Source organism: Lolium perenne, chromosome 2 (assembly GCF_019359855.2).
Source record: "Lolium perenne isolate Kyuss_39 chromosome 2, Kyuss_2.0, whole genome shotgun sequence".
NCBI classification, from domain to species: domain Eukaryota; kingdom Viridiplantae; phylum Streptophyta; class Magnoliopsida; order Poales; family Poaceae; genus Lolium; species Lolium perenne.
In genome coordinates, this window is record NC_067245.2 from 17,333,664 (window position 1) to 17,360,166 (window position 26,503).

Consider the following 26,503-nt stretch of genomic DNA (forward strand, 5'->3'; position numbering starts at 1 on the left):
CTTATAGTTGTAGATATATCCGTATTTACAAAAGGTTGAGACATCTTTTTTAGAGAAATAGGGGGCATGCCCCCCGGTTCCAATATATTGAAACCAGATACAACAGTCTACAACATTTCGGAGGAATATAACATTACAAACCAACAACACTTGCAGAACCAAAACACAACACAGGTTTAAAGCACTAGCGAGACAATACACGACAGCCGAGCACCAGAAGAAGGCAGGTTCAGACCCAGCCCATCACAAATCACTGACGATACATAACCTGGAAGAACGCTCCATCCCCCACCAGGACCAAGTCATTTGCCTCAAGGGTCCTTGCCAAATCTTCTGCTGTCATTAGCATTGGTCCAGAGCCTCTCGAAGTGTTCCTGTCACAAACCTCCAGATTTGTTCTAGCCTTTTTCTGCGGAATTACCCAGGATCCGGCCACAAGATCAGTGGTGGCATTCTGGCCACTCCTTCCAACTTGTTCATCATACACAACAGCCCTTCATTTTCCTCTTTCTTCAGCAAAATTTTCCACTGAGCACAGTTGCATACCAAGCGTCTCCACAAAGCCTGCATGCCAAACCATTGAACCCTATTGAAAACATGGTCATTTCTGGTAATCCAGATAGTTCTCAAAACAGCAGCAAAAATCAAATTGCACTTCTTATATTTCTTTCTATCATTCCACAAAGCAGCAACATCATGCATGCTTGAAATATGCAAATCAACACCCAAAGCATCCAAAGTCCCTCTCCAAAAGTTAGCAGCAACCACACAGTCAAAAAACAAATGTTGGCAAGACTCTAACTCATTACAAAAAACACACGTCAGATCATCAACATTTTGCCTTTTAACCAGGTTGTCTCTAGTGAGAAGCTTATTATGAGAGAGCAACCAGAGAAAAAAGTGTATTTTTGGAGGCACTTCGACTTTCCAAACACAATGTATGTCAACAGTTTGAATCCCACCAAAATTAACCACAGCATATAAGGATTTAACACTATAAACCCCATTTGCTTCCCACTTCCAAATCAAACAATCATTAGAATCATCCAAAAGGATAGTTTGTGCAATTTGCTGAATTTCCAACCATTGCAACATTAAATTGTGGTCAAAACACCTTCTAAAAGTCATTTTCAAAGAAACACCATCCCAAAGATCAGCAATAGTTTTATTTTGCTCATTTAACAGGAAATATACTTCCCAGAATTGAATAGCTAAAGAGCAAGACCCAAACCAATGGTCTTCCCAGAACTTAACAGTTCTACCATTTCCAACTTTCCACATATATCCCATTTTAGCAGCCTTGGCAGCCCAAAGCACCCCTTTCCAAAAGGGAGAAGCCCCATTAGCAGAACAAGAAAAAAGATTAGGGTTACTCACATTATATTTACTATCTACTATCTGTTTCCAAACTTTGTTATCATCCAAGTGGTATCTTTTGATCCAGGAAGCTAAAAGGCATATGTTCATCTCTGATAAATCAGGGATACCCAAACCTCCATACTCCTTCTTTCTAGTGACCAAACCCCAATTAGCTAAATGGTATTTATGGTGCCCCTCATAATTATCCCACAGACAGTGAGCCATCTGAGAATTAATAAGAGTAATGGCCCATTTGGGGAACTTGATCACACTAAGCAGATAAATGGGAATACTGGCCAAAACACTCCTAACCAACTCTAATTTGGCAGCATGGTTTAGAAGTTTTCCTCTCCAGCCAGCAGCTTTTTTAATGATTTTATCAACAACAGGTTGAATATCCTCTTTTTTAAGCTTGCAGTGGTGCAGAGGAACCCCAAGATACTGCAAGGGAAATTCACCCAACTTGCAACTCAGAGATTGTGCAAAAAGGTGTGCATCACTTTCAAGCACATTAATAGGAACTAGATCACACTTATGAAAATTAATCCTCATTCCAGACATATGTTCAAAACAAGCCAAAATCCATTTTAAGTTAATGGCAGAAGTTAAGCTTTTTTCAAGGAAGAGTAAGGTGTCATCAGCATATTGCATACTAATGATACCCCCCCTTCCCAGGCCTTGCATAAGCCCAGCTATCTTACCTCCAGAAGCAGCTTTATAAAGGATTTTAGAAAACACATCAGCCATGAAATTGAAAAGAATAGGTGAAATAGGATCCCCTTGCCTTACACCCCTGCTAGTAAGGAAGAAATTACTATTGCAATCATTGATCCTAACACCAACAGAACCATTATATAATAAACCTTCAATAATCATCATCCACTTGGGGCTAAAGCCCCTCAACCTCATGACTTTCAAAAGAAAATCTCTATCAACTCTATCATAAGCCTTTTCATAGTCAAGTTTAAAAATAAAACCACTTTTTCCACTATGAACAGCATCATGAATAACTTCATGGGCAGATACCACACTCTCAAGTATATATCTCCCTTTAATAAAGGCAGTCTGATTAGGAGAAATAAGTTTCTCACTTACCACACCCAACCTATTGGTAGCACATTTAGAGAAAATTTTGAAACTGCAGTTTGTCAAAGCAATAGGTCTGAATTTCTGTATAGTTACAGCATCAGTCTCCTTTGGAATCAGAGTCAAAAGAGAAAAATTTAGTCTAAAGAGATCAAGTTTTCCCTCATTCCACTCCTTCACCATAGCCATGAAATCAGCTCTAATGAGCTCCCAAAAGTGTTGATAAAAGAGGAAAGAAAAACCATCAGGACCAGGAGCACCTTCAGCATAAGAACCAAAAATAGCTTCCTTTATCTCTTTCTCAGAAAAAGGAGCATCAAGCATCTCATTATGATTCTGTGACACCATATCCTCTGGGTCCCAGAAATCATCTACTATATCTACATCAAGACAAGGCTCTTTGCAAAACAAAGCCTTATAATAATTAACAGCAATGTCCAGCATACCTTTGTTGTCATCCACCATCCCCTCTTCCCCTTGCAAATGGGAAATTTGTTTCTTCCTTCTCCTCTGATTAGCTACAGAATGGAAATAGGAAGTATTACGATCACCTTCCAAAATATATCTTTCTCTAGACCTTTGTCTAGCCTTAATCTCTTCATTACTCCAAATATTGGTAAGCTCAATAGAAATATCTTTCATCCTTTTCTTAGAAGCAGGGGATAAACACTGTGTTTCAGCAATAATATCAAGCAGATCATATTCATCAACCAACTTTTGTTTATTCTTCCTTTGAGCAGATTCAATATTCGCAGCCCAACCTTTTAAGCCTTTTCTAGTATTTCTAATTTTAAAATTCCATCTGTCAATAGATTTATGGAGATAACAAGGGGCTTGCCAAAATTTGGCAACCACCTGGTCAAAACCCTCAATGTTAAGCCACCACTTCTCAAATCTAAATTGCTTATTAACAGGAATTTTCAAAGCCCTAGTGTCCACCACCAGAGGAGTATGATCACTACCAACCCTAGCTTTGGAGGCTAAGCTACTAGCAGGGAAAAGAGAATCCCAGCAAGTAGTCACAAACACTCTATCAAGAAGAGCCATAACCAAATTATCTTGATTATTAGCCCAAGAGAATTGCCTACTAGGATTCTTAATCTCCATCAAATTAAATTTATTAACCCAATCATTAAAGAGATTAGCCCAATGTTGGTTGATGTTTCCAGTGTTTTTCTCACACCTTTCTCTAATGAGATTGAAATCACCACCAACCAGGGTAGGACCATTCCAACAAGCCATAATATTATGCAACTCATTAATAAAGTCTATTTTGTGTTCCTCATAAGCAGACCCATACACAGCAATCACTCTCCAAACGACATTATCATTTTTTGCTTTGATGTGTACAGATACACAATAGGTTGAGACATCTATTTTTAGACGGAGGGAGTATAAGAGTTCAACATCTCACAGATAAAATTGTTCATCTAGGGACTGTAGATGTACTACCTATTGGAATTTTTAACGTTTTTCTGCTGTGCGTTGCCAAAATAGTAGACTTGATGAAAGAACGTGCTGTTAATTTTAGTTGGTGGTGGAAATCAAGGGATGCATATACAATCTGTTTTTCAATTAGATTGATATACATTGTCGCAACACTGAAGAGTGCACCAGGCCACCAGCTAGCTCCTGTAACTTTAGTCTTCTCGCTGATTTGGCGATTGCATTTGTCGATTCTATTTTAGTAAAAAAATATTGATCAGTTCGTTGAGAACTGCATATTCTCTTCATGTATCAGACTAAAGTTATAAAGTTACAGCAGCTATATAGAATTGTAAAAGCTGAGTGAACCACGTACTTTTTTAATGATTCCTCAAGGCTTAATTGTGCATGCTAAGATCGATTAGTGCGATACCATGTTCTGCCTCTACTAGTATTGAGATGACGGGTTTCTTGCTTGTATACCTGCATGTTGGAATTGTTGACGCTACTGTTCTGTAATAATAACTTCATAAAAGCTAGACGAAACTAAAATTCGGTGATGTTTGTTGTGCTCACTCACACAGGATGCATCTGTATGTGAAGAGCCCCACCGGCAGGACAATCTGCCTCAGGGTCCAGCCATCAGATACCTTGTATACTGTCAAGGCAAAGATTCAGGAACAACACCGCCGTTTCTTTGATGGAGTGCAACTAGAGGACAACCTTACATTGGCTGATTATGGCATCCAGCACCAGACTACGATTGACCTCCAAGAAAACATGCAAATCTATATAATGGAGACGGGAGCAGGCAAGATGATCACCCTCGAGGTTGACAGCTTGGATACTATTGACGAGGTGAAGACCAAGATTCAAGATAAGGAGGGCTTTCCCAAGGGTCAGCAGTGCCTCATCTTTGCCAACAAGCAGCTGGAGGACGATGACACCTTGGCAGACCTCAACATTATTAAGGAGTCCACTCTTCTCCTTGTCCTCCACCCTGTCAACCCAGGAGGTAAGATGCCCATCTACGTGCAGTGTTTAGATGGAAAGACCATCACTCTTGATGTAGAGGGATCAGACACCATCGCCAATGTCAAGATGATGATCTATCGGGTGGACGGCACTCGCCCCATACAGCAACGCCTCATCTTTTGTGCCAAGCAGCTGGAGGACGGTCGCACCCTGGCAGACTATAACATTCAGAGGGAATCTACCCTCCATTTGATGCTCTGTCTTTGTGGTTGTTGAGATGGATTGCCATGCCCATTCAACGTCTCGCCGAGTATTGTTTTAGTCCTTTTTTTATGTCCAACAGTTGCGTCTCATCACTGAACTATTGTTGCAGTCTTGTTTCTTTGAAGTAGCGGTGTGCTATCAGTTAAACTATCATATACTCCCTCCGGTCTCTTTAAATTTGACTCATTTAGTACAACTATGTACTAAATTTGAGTCAATTAAAAAAGAACGGAGGAAGTATCATTCTAGGCCTTTGTAGTTTTTCATCATCATTAAAAAAATGGGTGAGATGTTTTATAACAGAGTCCCTGGGTCTGCCTTTGGACGCCTTTCTTCTCAATCAATGAAGCAGCCAGACTTTTTGCATCTGTTAAAAGAAAAAGCAGCCACGAAAGCGTGTAGCTTTTCTTCTATATATCCCTCTCAGTTTGTCGCTGTGCTATATCAAAACTATTGGTAGTAGGAGCTGCATACATCACTGCACTTCCACTTGACACCTATTTAAACGGCTCATCTCACCGCTACCTTATCCTATTTTCATACTTCTATCGCTCCATCCCCATATGGGTGGAGAACCCGTCGCTGTCTCAGTTGTGATACCAGAGGCTCTAGGAAAGTCGGAGGAGAGAGCACTCATCTTGGAGTGGGCTTACTACTTATATGCTTTCATCAGTTATCCTCTCCGCACTTGGCTACCCAACAGTTATCCTCTCTGCACTTGGCTACCCAGCGTTAAATGTCGCCACCACTCCAGGCTTTGCCCCAGCCATGTCCGCTGAAGTCCTCGGTTTGATGGTCCAGTACATTGCCAGCTCCAGTTGTGAGCGACAATGAAGATTGACTAAAGCGAGCACAAGGGAGCAGGTGGCTACACGGACAAGAGGTAGAGGAGGTTCTTGCCGACCTCAAACATGGCAGCACATTGGTAGATCAGATTGAAGCAGAGAAAGAGCAGGATGGAGCGCATTTCAACCGTGAGTGTATTTCACTCTCATCATGACAAAACAGCTGACCACAGAGTGCTATATCACAAACAACAGGATGCACAACCCATAACTAGCAAGGAATGTCTGTGCTCTATCACACACGACAGGATGCACAACCCATAACTAGCAAGGAATGTCTGTGCTCTATCACACACGACAGGATGCACAACCCATAACTAGCAAGGAATGTCTGTGCTCTATCACACACGACAGGATGCACAACCCTTAACTAGCAAGGAATGTCTTTAAAGAGCATAGCCAGGAAATATACGATCACAGGTTACAGGGCAAGCTTAATTAGCAAGTAGTAACAGAAGATACCACACTTGATGCTCCAGTTTGCACCCAAAAAACTATCCACTTCCCCACGAAATCATATCTCACTCTGACCTCTGCTTCCGAGAAACCTCTGCTACCGAGAAAGGGTCATGAAAGGAAAAATCTGCCCCATCCTTAAACTTCCAAAGTTCACCTCCTGCAGGGCCCTTGTTCCGAAGGACAAGCGTGATGCAGGCCGTGTTTTTAGAACACTTCTCTACTTTGGAAAGCGCCTCGTCTGTCGAAAACGGTGTGGACTTTGGATTGGCCATCGCAACCACTACGGTCCTCACCACCCGTGCGGTCCGAAAGAAGTACTCCAGGAAGGCAACCTCGCCTGGGTCCCCTCTGAACTCACGGATACTCATCGTGTTGATGCGCAAGATGACATTTATAATGGGGCCAGACTCCTCCCAGAAGTTGAGGGCGAGGTTATCACTGGGCTGATCACATCTTTTGCTCTACAAAAAATGACTAAATTAGCCAATAGTTCAGAAAGCATCTGAGGGCGGTGGGATGACATGGTGAATAAAGAAAGCCTGAAATTATGTCATAGAACACATGCTATACAGTCTACTCTTATATTCACATGCAGTTACTTAGCCTAGCCTTCGTAAGTAAATACACGAATCACATTTCCAATCGAAGAAAACATAAAGAGCTCCAATGCTAAATTGCTAACTGAATAGACAGATAATGCAAATAAACATGAAACCGCAATGAATCAAATTTGCTGCAAGATCAAAACAAACAATTCAAGTAAAGCGTAGAGGAAATAAGTAACAATGTAAGCAAAGCATGGATAAGCTAAGATAAATTGGTAAATAGCTTCCATTAGCTGTCTGGAAAAAAATTAGAAATGGCAATATTATTATCAGAGTCCTTTTCTGTTAGCAAATAGAGCATTTTTGCAGCTAGGCTTCAGAATCTACACTTTATACATTGCTAGTGCTCAACACTATGCACTGCAAATTATACTGGTCAATATCTATATGCTGGGTCTGATTTGTAGGAGAAGTGACAAGTCTATATTTCCATGGATGAAAGTAACAGAATTTACTAATTACCAAATAGCCTAGTGGTGCAGAGAAAAAAGCAAGAATGGTGTATGCGCTAAACAAGACTCACGGTCATTATTCCATAACAAATTTGATGTAAAGTCTGCAAAGCTCTGAAGTCTTAACCACATCTGACCAGATATGTTCTTTAGTACGAATTTCCAGAAGTAAGCTACGACAGCCTATTTTTTCTAGTTTTCTACTCCCTCTGTTCCATAATAAGTGTCTTGATTTGAATTAAAACCAGGACACTTAATATGGATAGGAGGGAGTACATTAGTTGGGAATAAGTCCCCAAGGTCCTTATATGGCAAAACTAGACTATATATTATTATGGTAAACCAATACCAGAATGGCCTAAAGAACCGTCAACATAAATGTGCTAGTTACCTACCATATGGAACTTTCACAAGTTTGTAATAAGCAACACCTAGCTCATTCAAAACTTTGCAACAAAAAACAGCTGCGTGCACCACTTTGATGCAGAGGCAGGGGCCATGCTCCCCATTTCGATTTTTTTTTTGCACTTAGCTCATGTGAACACAGTGAGAAATACTATAACAAGAAAATCAGGATAAATGAAGAAGCTTGCCCAGCATTCACAAGCCAGACCACTGTGTACAAGAGGCAAAATTAGCCTAGTCATCCAGACTGCTAGTCTCATCACCTTGACTTAACAAGAGGCAAAATTACTTAAACTAGCTTTCCCAGCATCCACAAACCAAAAGACCAAAAAGAAGTGTCACCATAGCTGACTAGAAAAATCTATGCAATCAACCACACCCAGAGAACTGTGTCCAGGGAATAGCATGCAAGAAATGTAAAAGCAAGAAATTTCAGGTGTGGGCTATAACCACCACTTAACAATTATTTAATCGGAGACAGCAACCTGAAATTGTGCCATTAGTCTAGTAGCATCAATTTGGTATGAGTGGTGTGCCGTATAGACATCCAAATAAACTGTAGGCGGCAAATGTGATAGTTTATTATGTGTAAGTTTAATCGGTTTGAGATAAAGCACGCCAGCCATTGGCATGATCCATAGCACAAACACTGGTAGCCAGTACACAATGGGAAGCACTACAAGAAGTCTGTAGGTAGCAGAAATCAATATAATAGCATAACAATATACTATGGCACACCAAAATTTCGATAGCAACACAAACAGATGAACCTGCAACCCCAATAATATTGGTTGCGTATTCTAGTCTGTGGATAGAAATGACCCAATGGCTGACAATAATGGCAGCGCTTGGCTTTTTAGCTACAATTGGTCAAGAATGTATTACTTCTGTTCCATATTAACTGTCGCGGATTCGTCTAGGTACGCACATATCTAGACGCGTTTTAGTGTGTAGATACATGTGAATCTAGACAAATCTGCAACAGTAAAAATGGAACAGAGGCAGTATATGATAATTGGTCAAGTATGCCAAGTCATATTGCTGAAATTATCATCACCTTATTTTGTTATATATATTGGCAGGCAATTACTTAGCCTAGCCTTCGGAAGTAAATACACGACTCACATTTCACAGTAGAAGAAAGAAAAATGCATAAAGAGCTCCAATGATAAATTGGTAACTGAATAGACACATCGATGCAAAATAAACAGGAAATTGCAAGCAATGGAATCTTCTGCAAGATCAAAACAAAAATTTCAAGTGAAGTGTAGAGAAAATTGGTAAGAGTGTAAGCAAAGCATGGATAAGCTAAGATAAATTGGTAAATAACTTCCATTAGCTTTCTGGAAAAAAAAAAGTTAGAACTATTATCAGTCCTTTTCTGTGAGGGACTTAGAGCATTTTGGAAGCTAAGCTTCAGAATCTACACTTTATGCATAGCTAACTGCTCAACACTACGTACTGCAAACTGTACTGGTCAATATCTAAATGCTGGATCCGATTTGTAGGAGAAGTGTCAAGTCTATATTTCCATGGATGAAAGTAGCAGAATGTATTAATTACCAAATAGCCTAATGGTGCAGAGAAAAAAGCAAGAATGATGTATCAGCTAAAACAAGACTCATGATTATTATTCCATGGAAAATGAGATGAAAAGTCTGCAAAGCTCTGTCCGCAATGGGCTTCTTAAGTCTTAACCACATTTGACCAGATATATTCTTTAGTACGAATTTCCAGAAGTGAGCTACGACAGCCTGTTTCTAGTTTTCTACATTAGGTGGGAATAAGTCCCCAAGGTCCTGATATGGAAGAACTAGAGTCATAATACCTGAACAGCCTAAAAACTGTCGACATAAATGTGCTAGTTTACCTACCATATGCAACTTTCCCAAGTTTGTAATAAGCAATGAATGTCTGTTACAGTACCATAGCACTGAACAACAGTAGTTGCTCATACGAACACAGTGAGAAACACTATAGCAAGAAAATCAGGATAAGTAAAGAAGCAAAGCACTATAAATAAAAAAATCCTTTTGCTCAAGAAATCCTTCATAATTATAATATGTATTCTAGTAATATGTAGCATGTTGTAGAGAAGACATGATTGATGAGAATAAATGGCAAGGCACGGCATTTAACCTATAACTGGATACATATGTAGATGATTCCAATCTCACATTAGAAGAAAACAAAAGGACAATAAAGAGCTTCAACGATCAATCGATAACTGAATTGACACATCAATGCAAATAAGTCAGGGAACTGCAAGCAATAAAATCTGTTGCAAGGCCATAACAATATTTTGGTAAGAATGCAACAAAAGCATAAATGGCAATGCATGGTCACATATGTCACGCTTCATAACTGGCTAGTCTCATCACCTTGACTTAACAAGAGGAAAAATTACTTAAACTAGCTTTCCCAGCATTCACAAACCAAAAGACCAAAAAGAAGTGTCACCATAGCTGACTAGAAAGATCCATGCAAATGAACCACACCCAGAGAACTGTGTACAGGGAATAGCATGTGCAGGAAAAGTAAAAGCAGAACATGAATCGGTGACAGCAATTACCATGATATGCAGTCTCTCGGCGTTGGGGAAGCACCTGAGGAAGGTAGGCACCTTCCTGACATCACTGTGAACTCCAAAACGCACATTGAAACTCAGAACCTTGACGCTTGTGAGCATGGTACTTGCGCTCGTCCTTATCCCAGGCTGAAATTCGCCCAATTCAAGATTGAAGAATCACACATTGAGTCATCAGTTCAGTTGGACATAACTGCTAACCGAACAAGTGGAAAGAGTTGAGACGGGGGGTGTACCATACCATGATGACGGTGTCTCGGATCTCCAGGACCTGACCTGGTTCCAAGTATCCCAAAACGCGCAGCTTGGGGGCATCGGCTATCCTGAGTTTGGTGTACAAGCCACGAGCAGCATTGGGGGATGATCGATACATGACGAGGCGCTCGAGGAGTGGAGCCTTGACCACTTGGATGTGCTCGATGCTCGACATGGAAATTTGCACGCACCGTAGGCTGTCGCTGACGATGCGGAGACGCATTTCCTCCATGCATCCCAGGATGTTGAGGATCTCCAGCACGGGGCTCCTGGCGACGAGGCATTCGACGTCGCCGCGCTTCATGAAGACGCAGCAGATGCCGAGCTCGCGGAGGTGGGGAAAGGAGGCGCCGCGCAGCACGGCCGTGTCGGGCAACTTCCACTGGCCGAGGTAGAGGCGGGTGAGGGTGGCGATGCTGAAGAGCGCGGCGGGGAGGGGCAGGTCGCGCGGCCACGGGCGGTTGACGAGCACGAGGTCCTCGACGCCCTTGTCGGCGAGGAGCTGGAGCCAGCGCGCGAGCTGGGGGCGGTAGAGGCTCATGTTGGTGCAGACGAGGCGGACGCAGTGGACGGGCCCCGGGTGCGCCTCGAGGATGTGGGAGACGGCGGCGGTGATGGCGGGCGAGTTGGCCGGCGTCAAGGGCCAGCGGTGGCCTTTGGGGAGGAGGTGGGCGTCGTGGAGGAGGAGGGGCGTGGAGAGCCAGAGCGGGCGCCAGCGGGAGGAGAGGACGGCGGTGCGGGCGGCGTCCTTGACGGGGAGGCGGGAGACGATGCCGCGCAGGAGCTCGCGGGGGAGGGTGCTGAGGCGGTCGACGGCGCTGGAGTGGTCGTCGGCGAGGGCGAGGGGTGGGGGGAGGCGCGGGCAGTCGTAGATGGGGAAATCGGGGAGGTTGGTGTAGATGAGCCGTAGCATGAACTCCATGGTTTGGTCCAGCTCGTGAGGATCAGCGCCCTGGAGCCGTGCCGCGGCCGCCGTCGCTGGGTCGACGTTGGTGAACGGTGTCCGGCCGGCCATGGTCGCCGGAGACTGCGAGGGTTTGGGGTTTCTGTGAGTGTCCGAGTGTGGAGGCGGATAGTCGGCTGTGTGGTGGACCTAACCTAGGGTTTCGTTGTTTGGTTGGGCCAGATTCCGACATATGTTGCTCGCGGGCCACTTTGGTTCTTTCTTTTTTGTTTTCGAGATACCCACTTGGTGCACATGCTCATCAGTGCTCCCTCTACTTTTAGATTTTTTAAAAATTTAAACCTCACATTTCTATTTCTTTAAAAATTATAACCATAAATATGTAGATAGATATGTATAGTAGGCTACGCAAAAAAGTTTCGGTAAAAAATACTTTTGATTTTGAGAAATACAAAATAAATAGATTTCTAACAAAAATATATACTATTTTAATAATATTGTACTACCATTTGCTGTCACAATTTGTCTTTTTTATATTTTTCAAAATGCAACGTACTTTTTAACGGGACTTTTTTTGCATACTCCCACACTATACATATCTATCTATATATTTAACATCATAATTTCTAGAAACATAGAAGTGTGAGGTTTTAAAATTTCGAAAATCTGAAATTGGAGGGAGCAGTGGTCCCATGTGTCAATGTCAACACCCGGATTTTTAAGTCCAGATGCCTATTATGACATTCCTCGCAATCCCAGGAATATTGTTTTTGCGAGACATAATAGATTGATATCACAGAACATCATTCGTTACAACACATAATTGTCTTTCAACAAAGGATCACATGATCCATTCTCATTACAATAATAGTTGATTTATTGATCAATTACAAAACACATAGCGGAAGCGAAGTAGCGGTTGTGGTCCATCTATTCCACAGGCAACTGTTGACGTCAGGAGTGGTCCTAGTTGTCGTAGACGTCCTGCTGTCTTTCTTCCTGGTTCTGATACTCCTCTTCATAGTCTGGCCATTTGAATAGCCAGGGATAAAGCCATGAGTACTTTAAAGTACTCGCAAACTAATACTAATGTAAGTACTATCAACTATGGTAAGGGGGTGCTAAGCTCTAGTTTCATTTGCATAAAGCCAGTTTTATTTCACAAGCACTTTAGTAAACAAAGCCTCTTTATTTGCCTAACTTAACTCAAGTGAGAACATTAGTGTCATTCCCACAACTCTGTTGCGATTCAAAATCAAAGTCACCTTTCAAACTCAAGTCACAAGTCACCATTCATATTTTGGAAAAGTTCTGATGACGGAGCAGTATGGCCTTTCCAACTGTCCATGACCGCGGACGCGGCTATTCGAATAGGTTTACACTCTATAGAGGTCGTACACTTGTGCCACAATAATTGCAATAGTCCGTCAGGGGTAACTGTCCCTGATTTATCGTACGCAGTATGCGAACTACCAATCCTAACCTTTCATTTACATACCCTAGTATAGGCACCTCTCCCCATGAGCTTGGCCTCCCAGTGAAGACAAACCGTCAGCCCGGGAACTGCACAGGACTTGGCCGGACAATTCACCTCATTTCACATCATTTCACTTTCAACGGAGGCAGCCTCGGCATAACCCCTATGATGCTTGTTCAGAGGGAACCCATACTAAAATACATAAGTTTCCAGTTAAGCCCTACCCAGATTCAGGTATTGTGGGGATACTCAAGAATTGGAATGGTATCGCATCCGAACCCAACCATCAGTTTTTGGTAAGTTTCACCAAGTCATTCACAAGTCATATTCACCTTCAAAATCTTTCAATAGAATGACTCATCATTCCAAGGTTTTCAAAGTCATTGGTTTTCACAAGTTCCCATCTAGAGTAGACACTATTGATCTTAGCACTAGCAACTATTCATGAGGGGTGCTAACTAGCTTATATCTTTCTAGGCTAAGTGTGATGCTCTTGTACTACTCCACATCTAGACCAAGTGAATCATGAATCAAAAATAAACTTTGATAAATAAAACAAAAAGCTTGTAAGGTAAAAACTTGGGATAGGGTCATTAAGCATAAGTAATATGTAATGGTGCCTTGCTCCATGAGAGCTTTGCACATGGGAACTTTGCAAGAGTGTTAGCTTGCCTTGGTTGAGGTGGTGGTCAAAGTTCTCTTCTCCTTCCTCTGGGTAGAAGACCTCCTCCTCCTGATAGTCTCCGGTACTAGCGTCTATAAACGAATACAAGGATGAAATCACCAAACAACACTTAAGTAGACTTAATTAGCCATAATGGCTCACACAAGATGATCTAGCATCATCCTAATCCATACTCAACCTTAGACTAGGGTTTCTTCTTAGGTTTTGGAAAACAACTCCCCTTATTGAAATGTGGATTAGGGTTTCTCTTTAGTTTGGGAGAAATAATTTCCTCTCATTGAACATGGTTAAGATTTAATTTCCTCAATTCATAAAGGTGAGATCATGTTGACCAAGGTCAATACTTCACATTTACCATTTGAGAAAAATGATTTAAATGAGGTTCTATACCTCATGTAATTTAAATCCTATTTGATTTAAGATCCTCAAGTTAGCAAGTATGAGACCAAGCAACAAGGGTCATCAAATTTCTTCATACTACTTGGGAAGATGATTTAAATGAGGTGCTACACCTCATAGATTTGAAAACCTAAATTTGGAATTGATTTAAATGGGCTGGTATTGACTACATAGCCAATTTTTGAATCTAGCCCATGATCATGCACACAACTAAGTCATGTTTTTGCATAATCAATTAACAATGTGAAAAGTGATTTATGAGAGTTGGAATCAACTCAATATCACTTAAGGTTGATTTTTAATAATTGTTTGAAAACTTAAAAGTCTCTGCCTTGTTATTTTTTCAACTTTAATTCTACACAAGATCTAGGGTTGAAACTAGTGGGGTTAGATAGATAATTTCACAGGCTTTCCAACCATATGAAATTCACTAAAAATGGCCAAGTAGATCTGGAGATATTTGAAATCTAGCAAGGTACCAGTAAGCAACTTAAAGGAAAAACATTAAAACGAAATTCAAATTCAAACGGGGGCGGGAAACGAAGTGGGCCGGCCCAGCTGCTGCCCGGGCCTGGCGTGCATGGCGCATGCACGTCGGGCACGCGCGGAGCGCGCAGATCGTCGGATGACGATCCGACGGCGCTGGGCCGTCGTCTTCCTCCCGATGCTGCAAGCTTGCGGCGGCGCTAGCGCTCACCTTCGGGCACGGTTTCCGGCGAGGTTTGGTGCGTTCGGCGAGGATTTCCAAGGGCTACAAGAGGGTGTAGGTGTTGGAGGCTGAGGTGGCGAGAAATGGGGCGGCGTTGAGGGATGCCGCCGGTGGCCGTGGCGGGTCTTTGCTCCGGTGAGCGGCGAGGAGGGAGAGAGGGAGGATCTAGGAGGAAGAGAGGGAGGCTGCGAGTTTGTGTGGTGATGTCCAGGGCGAGGGGCGTGGCTTTTATAGGCGCCGGAGAGGAGGAGCGCGGCATGGCCGGCATGGCGGGCGACGTCGTCGGGCACGTCGTGTGTAGTGGTCTCCGGCAGGGCTTTGGCGTCAGCAAGAGAGGTACGGGGTAGAGGAGGACGCGTGCACAGTGGTGGAGTCGCTGGCGTCGTGTACAGGGCGCACGGGGACAATGCCGATGTCGGCGTCCTTCGAGGGCATCGCGTCGTGGCGTTGCCAGGGCGCGCGTGCGGGCCAGCGACCATGTCTGGCAGGTGTGCGGGAGTGAGAGGGTACTGGTGGCGCAGGGTGACGTGCTGGAACGCGGTGTGCACGTGGGGAGAGGGAGGTGTCCACGGGCTGGTGACCATGTGACGTTGGCATAGGTGGTTGGGGTCAAGTCTTGCTCTCCTTGTCTCATGGTCGTGTCTAGTAGGTCCAGCAGAGCAAGGGGAGGCTATGTGAAATGGTTTGGTTGGCTGGAGGTGAGGGGAGAGAGGGTGAGCATGGTGAGTGTCATGAGGGCCGGCATGGCTTGGCATTGTCCAGTTCAATGAGGTACAAGGGGGGGTACAAGGCCTGGCAAGCATGAGTGAGGTGATAGGAGGCTGTTTGGCAAGGCTAGCATGGTGCAAGTGGTCTAGGGTGTGCACCATTAAATTATGTCAAAGTGCATGTGACATAGTCATGGCATGGTGGTCTTTGTGTCATGGTGGTCTTGTCTACTTGACGATGTCAAAGCTAAGTGATGGCATGGTGAGTGGGTAGAGGTACTAGGCACTATAGATGAGCTCAAGGTTGAAAAAGGTGTTGGTACATAGTGGTTGGAGTAGGTGTACTTCTATGTAGAAATGGGATTCTCATGTAAAAAACCTCATGTGTGGGTAAAATTTGCTAGGTTTCTTCATGGATGAGCTACTAATGATATTTGGCAGCCATGAGTGGCATTGGCTTGGGATTTGGAAAAGATTTGTGAAGAAATCCAAAATTGGTGGGAATCTAGAATTGGTTTCAAAGTTGCAACTTGGCTTGACTAAATTAAGCAATGGTCAACGATCTGGTCAAAGTGGTCAACACCAAAGTTGTTCACCTTGATGAGGTCTTGGATGAGGTGCAAAGAGTTGAGAGGGTTTGGTTTGAAAATCTCCTAATAAAAGGGCTCAAAGTGGGTAAGATATTAAAAAGGTCAAAAGTGACCATTATCACATGCCACAAGGTTTTTGATTTTTCTTTGATTTGATTTTGGTTTCATTGATTCAAAAAGGACCCTTTTGAGTTTAAAAGAGTTTCCAAACCATTGGCACAAATTTATATGGCCTAGGTTAAAGATTTTCAAAAATGGCCATAAGCCATATGTGAGGGTTTTTGCAATTTCTCAAATCTTTTTCTTTCTTTTTCTTTGATCCAAAGGATCATGGTTTTGGGTTCAATTGAGGTTGTTTGGGTTTACTCATGGTTTCCAACCATTTGGGTAAGGTAAATAGGGCATAGACCAATTATTGGAGAATTAGCCATTAGCCCACATATGCCTCACAATTTGTTTTATTTTCTTTTTAAAAGTTCCTCTTTGGCCTTGAGAAGGGTAGGGTTAGGGTTTAGAAAACATTTCAAAATACTTCACACAAGCATTATAGCAAAATTCACAACAATTGTGTAGGAGCTCTATGCACCAAACTCAATTGAGTTAAAGTTTTTGTTGGCTCCAATTTTTGGAAAAAGGAAATTCATTTTCTTTCTTGTTTTGAAAATTTGGGATGTTACAAACCCTTCCTCCTTAAACAAATCTTGTCCCGAGATTTTAAGAAAAGTTAGGTTCCTAAGAGAGATTGAGCACTTGGATTAACAGGAAAACATGATTGGCATGGCCTGAGGTGCTTCTGGTGCTTCTGTTGCATTCATGTGGTAGAGGCGGCCGTTGGGGTTGTTCTGGTTCCTTCTGGCGGCGAAGCGACGCTGTTGCTGGGCAGGTGCAGTGGTATTGGGGGCAGTCTTTGCAAGCTTCTTGGGGCATTCATTGGAGTAATGACCCACAGTTCCACATTCATAGCAGGTTATGGTTGACTTGTCCTTCGGGGTGACGGGGATGGCATTGCTTCCAGTCCTTGGGCCAGTGTTGGTGTTGTTGTTGTTCCCATTGTTGTGGTTGCTGTTGGGGTGGGTGTTGTTGTTGTGGCTGTTGTTGTTGTTGTTGCCTCCGGGCTTCGGGGGTCCTCCATTGTTGTTGGTGTAGTTTGGGCGGTACATCTGAGCAGTTGGCTTGTTGTATCTTGGGGTGAATCCTCCAGAGGAGTTGTTGCGGTACTTCTGGGCATTGTTGGGCCCATTCTGGTTCATCATTCTTCTCTTGCGATTCTTGTTGGCTTGATGCAGCTTCCCTTCCATCTGGATGGCTGAGTCCACCAGGGCTTCCAAGTCATCGAACGGAATGTTCACTAACACCGATTGCATCTCATCATGCAGTCCGTTCAGAAATCTTTCCTTCCTCTTCTCATTGGTGTCGGTCTCATCCGGGGCGTACCTTGACAGAGTAAGAAACCTGTCACGGTATTCCACCACGGACATCTGCTTTCCACAACCAGCGCGTGGTTGACGTGGGTGTAGTAGCTTCCTTGTGACGGTAAAGCACTCGTCCGTTGGGAACCCCAAGAGGAAGGTATGATGTGTACAGCAGCAAGTTTTCCCTCAGTACGAAACCAAGGTTTATCGAACCAGTAGGTGTCAAGAAGCACGTTGAAGGTTGTTGGTGACGGAGTGTAGTGCGGCGCAACACCAGGGATTCCGGCGCCAACATGGAACCTGCACAACACAATCCAAGTACTTTGCCCCAACTTAACAGTGAGGTTGTCAATCTCACCGGCTTGCTGTAACAAAGGATTAGATGTATAGTGTGGATGATGATTGTTTGCAAAGAACAGTAAAACGAGTATTGCAGTAGATTGTATTTGATGTAAAAGAATGGATCGGGGTCCACAGTTCACTAGTGGTGTCTCTCCCATAAGAATAAGCATGTTGGGTGAACAAATTACAGTTGGGCAATTGACAAATAAAGAGAGCATAACAATGCACATACATGTTATGATGAGTAGTGTGAGATTTAATTGGGCATTACGACAAAGTACATAGACCGCTATCCAGCATGCATCTATGCCTAAAAAGTCCACCTTCAGGTTATCATCCGAACCCCCTCCAGTATTAAGTTGCAACCAACAGATAATTGCATTAAGTATGGTGCGTAATGTAATCAACAAATACATCCTTAGATATAGCATTGATGTTTTATCCCTAGTGGCAACAGCACATCCACAACCTTAGAGGTTGTTGTCACTCCCCCAGATTTAATGGAGGCATGAACCCACTATCGAGCATAATTACTCCCTCTTGGAGTTACAAGTAACGACTTGGCCAGAGCCTCTACTAGCAACGGAGAGCATGCAAGATCATAAACAACACATATATGATAGATTGATAATCAACATAGCATAGTATTCCATATTCATCGGATCCCAACAAACGCAACATGTAGCATTACAGATAGATGATCTTGATCATGTTAGGCAGCTCACAAGATCCAACAATGACAGCACAATGAGGAGAAGACGACCATCTAGCTACTGCTATGGACCCATAGTCCAGGGGTGAAATACTCACACATCAATCCGGAGGCGACCATGGCGGTGAAGAGTCCTCTGGGAGATGATTCCCCTCTCCGGCAGGGTGCCGGAGGCGATCTCCTGAATCCCCCGAGATGGGATTGGCGGCGGCGGCGTCTCTGGAAGGTTTTCCGTATCGTGGCTCTCGGTACTAGAACTATTATCGACGAAGGCTTAAGTAGGCGGAAGGGTAGGTTAGGGGGCGCCACGAGGGCCCCACACGCCAGGGCCGCGCGGCCCAAGCCCTGGCCGTGCCGCCCTGTTGTGTGGGCGCCTCGTCGCCCCACTTCGTTTCCCTCCCGGACTTCTGGAAGCTTCGTGGAAAAATAAGATCCTGGGCGTTGATTTCGTCCAATTCCGAGAATATTTCCTTACTAGGATTTCTGAAACCAAAAATAGCAGAAAACAACAACTGGCTCTTCGGCATCTCGTTAATAGGTTAGTGCCGGAAAATGCATAATAATGACATATAATGTGTATAAAACATGTGAGTATCATCATAAAAGTAGCATGGAACATAAGAAATTATAGATACGTTTGAGACGTATCAAGCATCCCCAAGCTTAGTTCCTACTCGTCCCGAGTAGGTAAACGATAACAAAGATAATTTTCTTAAGTGACATGCTATCATAATCTTGATCAATACTATTGTAAGCACATGTAATGAATGCAGCGATTCGAAGCAATGGTAAATACAATGAGTAAACAATTGAATCATATAGCAAAGACTTTTCATGAATAGTACTTTCAAGACAAGCATCAATAAGTCTTGCATAAGAGTTAACTCATAAAGGAATAAATTCATAGTAAAGGCATTGAAGCAACACAAAGGAAGATTAAGTTTCAGCGGTTGCTTTCAACTTGTAACATGTATATCTCATGGATAGTTGTCAACATAAAGTAATATAACAAGTGCAATATGCAAGTATGTAGGAATCAATGCACAGTTAACACAAGTGTTTGCTTCTTGAGATAGAAGGAAATGGGTAAACTGACTCAACAATAAAAATAGAAGAAAGGCCCTTCGCAGAGGGAAGCATGGATTGCTATATTTGTGCTAGAGCTTTTATTTTGAAAACAAGAAACAATTTTGTCAACGGTAGTAATAAAGCATATGTGTTATGTAAATTATATCCTACAAGTTGCAAGCCTCATGCATAGTATACCAATAGTGCCCGCACCTCGTCCTAATTAGTTTGGATTTACATGGATTATCATAGCATAGCATATGTTTTAACCAAGTGTCACAAAGGGGTACCTCTATGCCGCCTGTACAAAGGTCTAAGGAGAAAGCTCGCATTGGATTTCTCGCTTTTGATTATTCTCAACTTAGACATCCATACCGGGACAACATAGACAACAGATAATGGACTCCTCTTTAATGCATAAGCATTCAACAACATATAATATTCTCATAAGAGATTGAGGTTTGTTGTCCAAACTGAAACTTCCACCATAGATCATGGCTTTAGTTAGCGGCCCAATGTTCTTCTCTAACAATATGCATACTCAAACCATTTGATCATGATAAATCACCCTTACTTCAGACAAGACGAACATGCATAGCAACTCACATGATATTCAACAAAGAAATAGTTGATGGCGTCCCCAGGAACATGGTTATCGCTCAACAAGCAACTTATAAGAGATAAGATGCATAAGTACATATTCAATACCACAATAGTTTTTAGGCTATTTGTCCCATGAGCTATATATTGCAAAGATAAAGAATAGAGATTTTAAAGGTAGCACTCAAGCAATTTACTTTGGAATGGCGGAGAAATACCATGTAGTAGGTAGGTATGGTGGACACAAGTGGCATAGTGCTTGGCTCAAGGATTTTGGATGCATGAGAAGTAATCCCTCTCAATGCAAGGCTTAGGCTAGCAGGGTTGTTTGAAGCAAACACAAGTATGAACCAGTACAGCAAAACTCACATAAGAACATATTGCAAGCATTATAAGACTCTACACTGTCTTCCTTGTTGTTCAAACACCTTTACCAGAAAATATCTAGACCTTAGAGAGACCAATCATGCAAACCAAATTTTAACAAGCTCTATGTATTTCTTCATTAATAGGTGCAAAGTACATGATGCAAGAGCTTAAACATGAGCACAACAATTGCCAAGTATCAAATTATTCAAGACATTGTACCAATTACCACATGTAGCATTTCCCGTTTCCAACCATATAACAATTTAACGAAGCAATTCAACCTTCGCCATGAATATTATGAGTAAAGCCTAAAGACATATTTGTCCATATGCAACAGCGGAGCGTGTCTCTCTCCCACACAATGAATGCTAGGATCCAACTTTATTCAAACAAAACAAAAAACAAAAACAAACAGAGCTCCAAGTAAAACACATAAGATGTGATGGAATAAAAATATAGTTTTACTAGAGGAACCTGATAATGTTGTCGATAAAGAAGGGGATGCCTTGGGCATCCCCAAGCTTAGAAGCTTGAGTCTTCTTGAAATATGCAGGGATGAACCACCGGGGCATCCCCAAGCTTAGAGCTTTCACTCTCCTTGATCATATTGTATCATCCTCCTCTCTTGATCCTTGAAAACTTCCTCCACACCAAACTCGAAACAAACTCATTAGAGGGTTAGTGCATAATAAAAAATTCACATGTTCAGAGGTGACATAATCATTCTTAACACTTCTAGACATTGTACAAAGCTACTGAAAGTTAATGGAACAAAGAAATCCATCTAACATAGCAAAACAGGCAATGTGAAATAAAAGGCAGAATCTGTCAAAACAGAACAGTCCGTAAAGACGAATTTTTTAGAGGCACCATACTTGCTCAGATGAGAAAACTCAAAACTAATGAAAGTTGCGTACATATCTGAGGATCACACACGTAAATTGGCTTATTTTTCTGAGTTACCTACAGACGTAGTGACTCAATTTCGTACCAAATCTAGTATCAATCTTCTATTAGAGACTTCACTTGGCACAACAATGCAATAAAACTAAGATAAGGAGAGGTTGCTACAGTAGTAACAACTTCCAAGACTCAAATATAAAAAAAGGTGCTGTAGTAAAATAATGGGTTGTCTCCCATAAGCGCTTTTCTTTAACGCCTTTCAGCTAGGCGCAGAAAGTGTGTATCAAGTGTTATCAAGAGATGAAGCATCAACATCATAATTCGGGGTTTTCTCAACTATGCATTGTATCTTATCTATGTAGGTTTCAGAGGCTCCCTTTTCATTAGTCTTAGGCTTGCTATTCTCATCAAACACATTTTCGAGAACAAGCCAAGCATAGTTATTTTCTAGTGCCTCGCACATCCCTAAGAGCTTACAAGGTATTGATGTTTTAATATCCCCCTCATAATTAACTTGATTAGTGTACATTTGTCTATCTTTTTCCATCTTTTCAAGGATACTAGCAAAGTTGGTATAAGATCCAAGCATATTATATTAATAAAAACTTTTCTAGCTTCTCTTGCAATACCCCCAAATTCTTTGAGAAGGGTTTCTAACACAAAATCTTTCTTTTCTCCTTCTTCCATATCACTCAGTGTAAGAAACATATGTTGAATCACGGGATTGAGATTAACAAATCTAGCTTCTAACGCGTGTACTAAAGAAGCAACAGCAATTTCATAAGTAGGAGCAAGTTCTACCAAGTGTCTATCTTCAAAATCTTCAACCGTACTAATATGAGTGAAAAAATCTTCTACATTATCTTTCCCAAGGATAGACCCTCGGCCTACCGGTACATCTTTAAGAATGAACTTAGGAGAAAACATGATGAAATAGGTAAAGTAAATGCAAGTAACTAATTTTTTTGTGTTTTTAATATGGAGAACGCAAACAAGATAGTAAATAAAGTAAAGCAAGTAACTAATTTGTTTTGTATTTTGATATAAGAAAGCAAACAAAGCAGTAAATAAAATAAAGTAAAGCAAGACAAAAACAAAGTAAAGAGATTGGAAGTGGGAGACTCCCATTGCAGCGTGTCTTGATCTCCCCGGCAACGGCGCTAGAAAAAGTAGCTGTTGCCGTGGGAGTTGGAAATCTTTGTGGTATAACTTTTCTTCAGATCCCCGGCAACGGCGCCAGAAAAAGTAGCTGCTTTCCACAACCAGCGCGTGGTTGACGTGGGTGTAGTAGCTTCCTTGTGACGGTAAAGCACTCGTCCATTGGGAACCCCAAGAGGAAGGTATGATGTGTACAGCAACAAGTTTTCCCTCAGTACGAAACCAAGGTTTATCGAACCAGTAGGTGTCAAGAAGCACGTTGAAGGTTGTTGGTGACGGAGTGTAGTGCGGCGCAACACCAGGGATTCCGGCGCCAACGTGGAACCTGCACAACACAATCCAAGTACTTTGCCCCAACTTAACAGTGAGGTTGTCAATCTCACCGGCTTGCTGTAACAAAGGATTAGATGTATAGTGTGGATGATGATTGTTTGCAAAGAACAATAAAACGAGTATTGCAGTAGATTGTATTTGATGTAAAAGAATGGACCGGGGTCCACAGTTCACTAGTGGTGTCTCTCCCATAAGAATAAGCATGTTGGGTGAACAAATTACAGTTGGGCAATTGACAAATAAAGAGAGCATAACAATGCACATACATGTTATGATGAGTAGTGTGAGATTTAATTGGGCATTACGACAAAGTACATAGACCGCTATCCAGCATGCATGTATGCCTAAAAAGTCCACCTTCAGGTTATCATCCGAACCCCCTCCAGTATTAAGTTGCAGACAACAGACAATTGCATTAAGTATGGTGCGTAATGTAATCAACAAATACATCCTTAGATATAGCATTGATGTTTTATCCATAGTGCCAACAGCACATCCACAACCTTAGAGGTTGCTGTCACTCCCCCAGATTTAATGGAGGCATGAACCCACTATCGAGCATAATTACTCCCTCTTGGAGTTACAAGTAACGACTTGGCTAGAGCCTCTACTAGCAACGAAGAGCATGCAAGATCATAAACAACACATAGATGATAGATTGATAATCAACATAGCATAGTATTCCATATTCATCGGATCCCAAAAAACGCAACATGTAGCATTACAGATAGATGATCTTGATCATGTTAGGCAGCTCACAAGATCCAACAATGATAGCACAATGAGGAGAAGACGACCATCTAGCTACTGCTATGGACCCATAGTCCAGGGGCGAACTACTCACACATCAATCCGGAAGCGACCATGGCGGTGACGAGTCCTCCGGGAGATGATTCCCCTCTCCGGCAGGGTGCCGGAGGCGATCTCCTGAATCCCCCGAGATGGGATTGGCGGCGGCGGCGTCTCCGGAAGGTTTTCCGTATCGTGGCTCTCAGTACTGGAACTATTATCGATGAAGGCTTAAGTAGGCGGAAGGGTAGGTCAGGGGCGCCACGAGGGCCCCACACACCAGGGCCACGCGGCCCAAGCCCTGGCCGCGCCGCCCTGTTGTGTGGGTGCCTCGTTGCCCCACTTCGTTTCCCTCCCGGACTTCTGGAAGCTTCGTGGAAAAATAAGATCCTGGGCGTTGATTTCGTCCAATTCCGAGAATATTTCCTTACTAGGATTTCTGAAACCAAAAACAGCAGAAAACAGCAACTGGCTCTTCGGCATCTCGTTAATAGGTTAGTGCCGGAAAATGCATAATAATGACATATAATGTGTATAAAACATGTGAGTATCATCATAAAAGTAGCATGGAACATAAGAAATTATAGATACGTTTGAGACGTATCAACATCCTTCCTTGTTTGAGTTCGCGGAACCCGTCTCTCATTTTCTTGATCAGTCCTTGGGGCACATGGTATTTGCTGAATTTGGTCTTGAAGTCTTCCCAGGTCATCATTTGGCCCGCATTCATTGCGCGGGCGCTTGTCCACCAGGCTCTTGCAGGTCCTGACAGGTAGTGGGTGGCGAATAGTAATTTCTCTACGGCTTCTACTCCCGCAACTTCTAGGTTGTTCTCCATTGTCTGGAGCCAGTCATCTGCGTCCAGTGGCTCTTCGGTCTTGCTGAACATGGGTGGGTTGGTGTTCTGAAAGTTCTTCAACTTTGACCCCGGGTGGCCGTGGTTTCCATGGCCGTGATTGTTCTGAGCGATCTGTTGCAGTGCGGTAATATTGGCTTGGCGTTCAGCCCTCTCGGCTTCTCGGTCTGCCATCATCATCTGGAGCATCTGCATCATTGCGTCTTGGTTGGTGCTGCGGGTTGGTGGGGCCATCTGAACATTGAGGTAGATGATAAGATAAGAGGGAAATTTCTAGGGTTTGTTTGGTTTAAAGTTCAAAAAGTTGAAAACTTGAAAACTTGAGTAGTGTTGAGGGGGTAAAAACCAACAACACTTTTTCATTCATACCAAGCATCACACATTACAAATCTAACACACCGTTGGTTTGAAGAACCATTCATTCGTTCTACGATACAAGGGGGTCCTGTTACAACTCACACCTACGATAGTGCTTGAGTAATACTCCCTCCGTTCCTTTATATAGTGCCTATAGATTTTCGGCATTTGTTTCAGAATATAAGGTTGTAGCTTAGCTTTTCTTCAATTACCCCTCCCCGTTCAGCTTCCAAATCGTTCAGCTCCCAAACATTATTATGGTAAGTTAGAAAGATATGGATTTACCAAATTTTACGTTGATCTCAAATCGTTCAACAAGGAGTCTTGTGTAAAAAATACTCTTGCGCTAATTTCCGTGCCAAAAAACAATAGGCACTATAAAATGAAACAGAGGGAGTACTACTCTTCAGGGTGGAGTCCGAGTCTTCACGGGTAATGTGCTTGGCGAAAGATGCGGGCGTTGTCCAACTCATTGCGGGTCTTGTACATCATGAAGTCCAGGTGTGCTACATAGTGGTTCATCTTCGTGTGCGGTGGCATGGTCATTAGTCTTCCCATGAGATCATGTCTTGGGTAGTAGATGAAACGAGTGTTCTTGATCCTGTTCTCATTTTGTCCACACAGACGAGCAATTGCTTCTTGCATAGCTCTGACTAGTCCTTCCTTCCAAGTGTTTCCCGTTACAGAAAACCAAATGGTTTCCCATATTGGGGCTCCAAGCTTTCCTCTCAGATCTGCGGTAACTTCCCACCGAGGTTGTCCTCCTGACGGATTATTGAGGGGTACTCCGAAGAACTTGGGATACGGGCGTCCTAAATATTCAGCTAACTTCTCCAGATCCTTCTCGAACATGAGGTTTCCTCCGTGGCCAAGCTGATAGGACTTGCAGGTGTACTCCATCTGTGAGCAGTTTGGATGAGTAAGTTAGAGAAGTGAGCAAGTGTGCAAACTTTTATGTAGAATTTTCAAGGAAAAGTAGAGCATAAATTTCTCTTTTTGAAAAGATCTCCAGGGTAAGAGTGAGAATAGGTTTTCATAAATATTCACTTCATTGGTTTTGAAACTAAGTTTTTCAGACGTCCATTCTAACTAGGGTCTCCTAAGGTCAACGATGGCTCTGATACCAACTTGTCAACACCCGGATTTTTAAGTCCAGATGCCTATTATGCCATTCCTCGCAATCCCAGAAATATTGTTTTTGCGAGACATAATAGATTGATATCATAGAACATCATTCGTTACAACACATAATTGTCTTACAACAAAGGATCACATGATCCATTCTCATTACAATAATAGTTGATCTATTGATCAATTACAAAACACATAGCGGAAGCGAAGTAGCTGTTGTGGTCCATCTATTCCACAGGCAACTGTTGACGTCAGGAGTGGTCCTAGTTGTCGTAGACGTCCTGC

General features: G+C 42.6%; 2 protein-coding genes across 2 annotated transcripts in view; one reads left to right on the forward strand and one right to left on the reverse strand.

Annotated features, from left to right (window-relative positions):
* The first annotated feature begins 4,582 nt into the window (after positions 1-4,582).
* The window catches only part of LOC127329780 (polyubiquitin-like), a 218,965-nt gene continuing 197,044 nt past the window's right edge, over positions 4,583-26,503 (forward strand). Inside the window, exon 1 of the mRNA XM_051356228.2 lies at positions 4,583-5,113. Within this exon, the coding sequence (XP_051212188.2) occupies positions 4,651-5,113 (463 nt within the window). The 5' untranslated portion in view covers positions 4,583-4,650. The remainder of the gene's footprint in view (positions 5,114-26,503) is intronic.
* LOC127331337 (putative F-box/FBD/LRR-repeat protein At5g44950) lies at positions 6,133-11,809 on the reverse strand. The gene is made up of 3 exons (XM_051357454.2): positions 10,704-11,809; positions 10,448-10,591; positions 6,133-6,874 (listed from the first exon to the last, which is right to left on the reverse strand). The coding sequence occupies exons 1-3, from the start codon at positions 11,730-11,732 to the stop codon at positions 6,476-6,478; spliced, it is 1,572 nt and encodes a 523-aa protein (XP_051213414.1). The 5' UTR covers positions 11,733-11,809; the 3' UTR covers positions 6,133-6,475.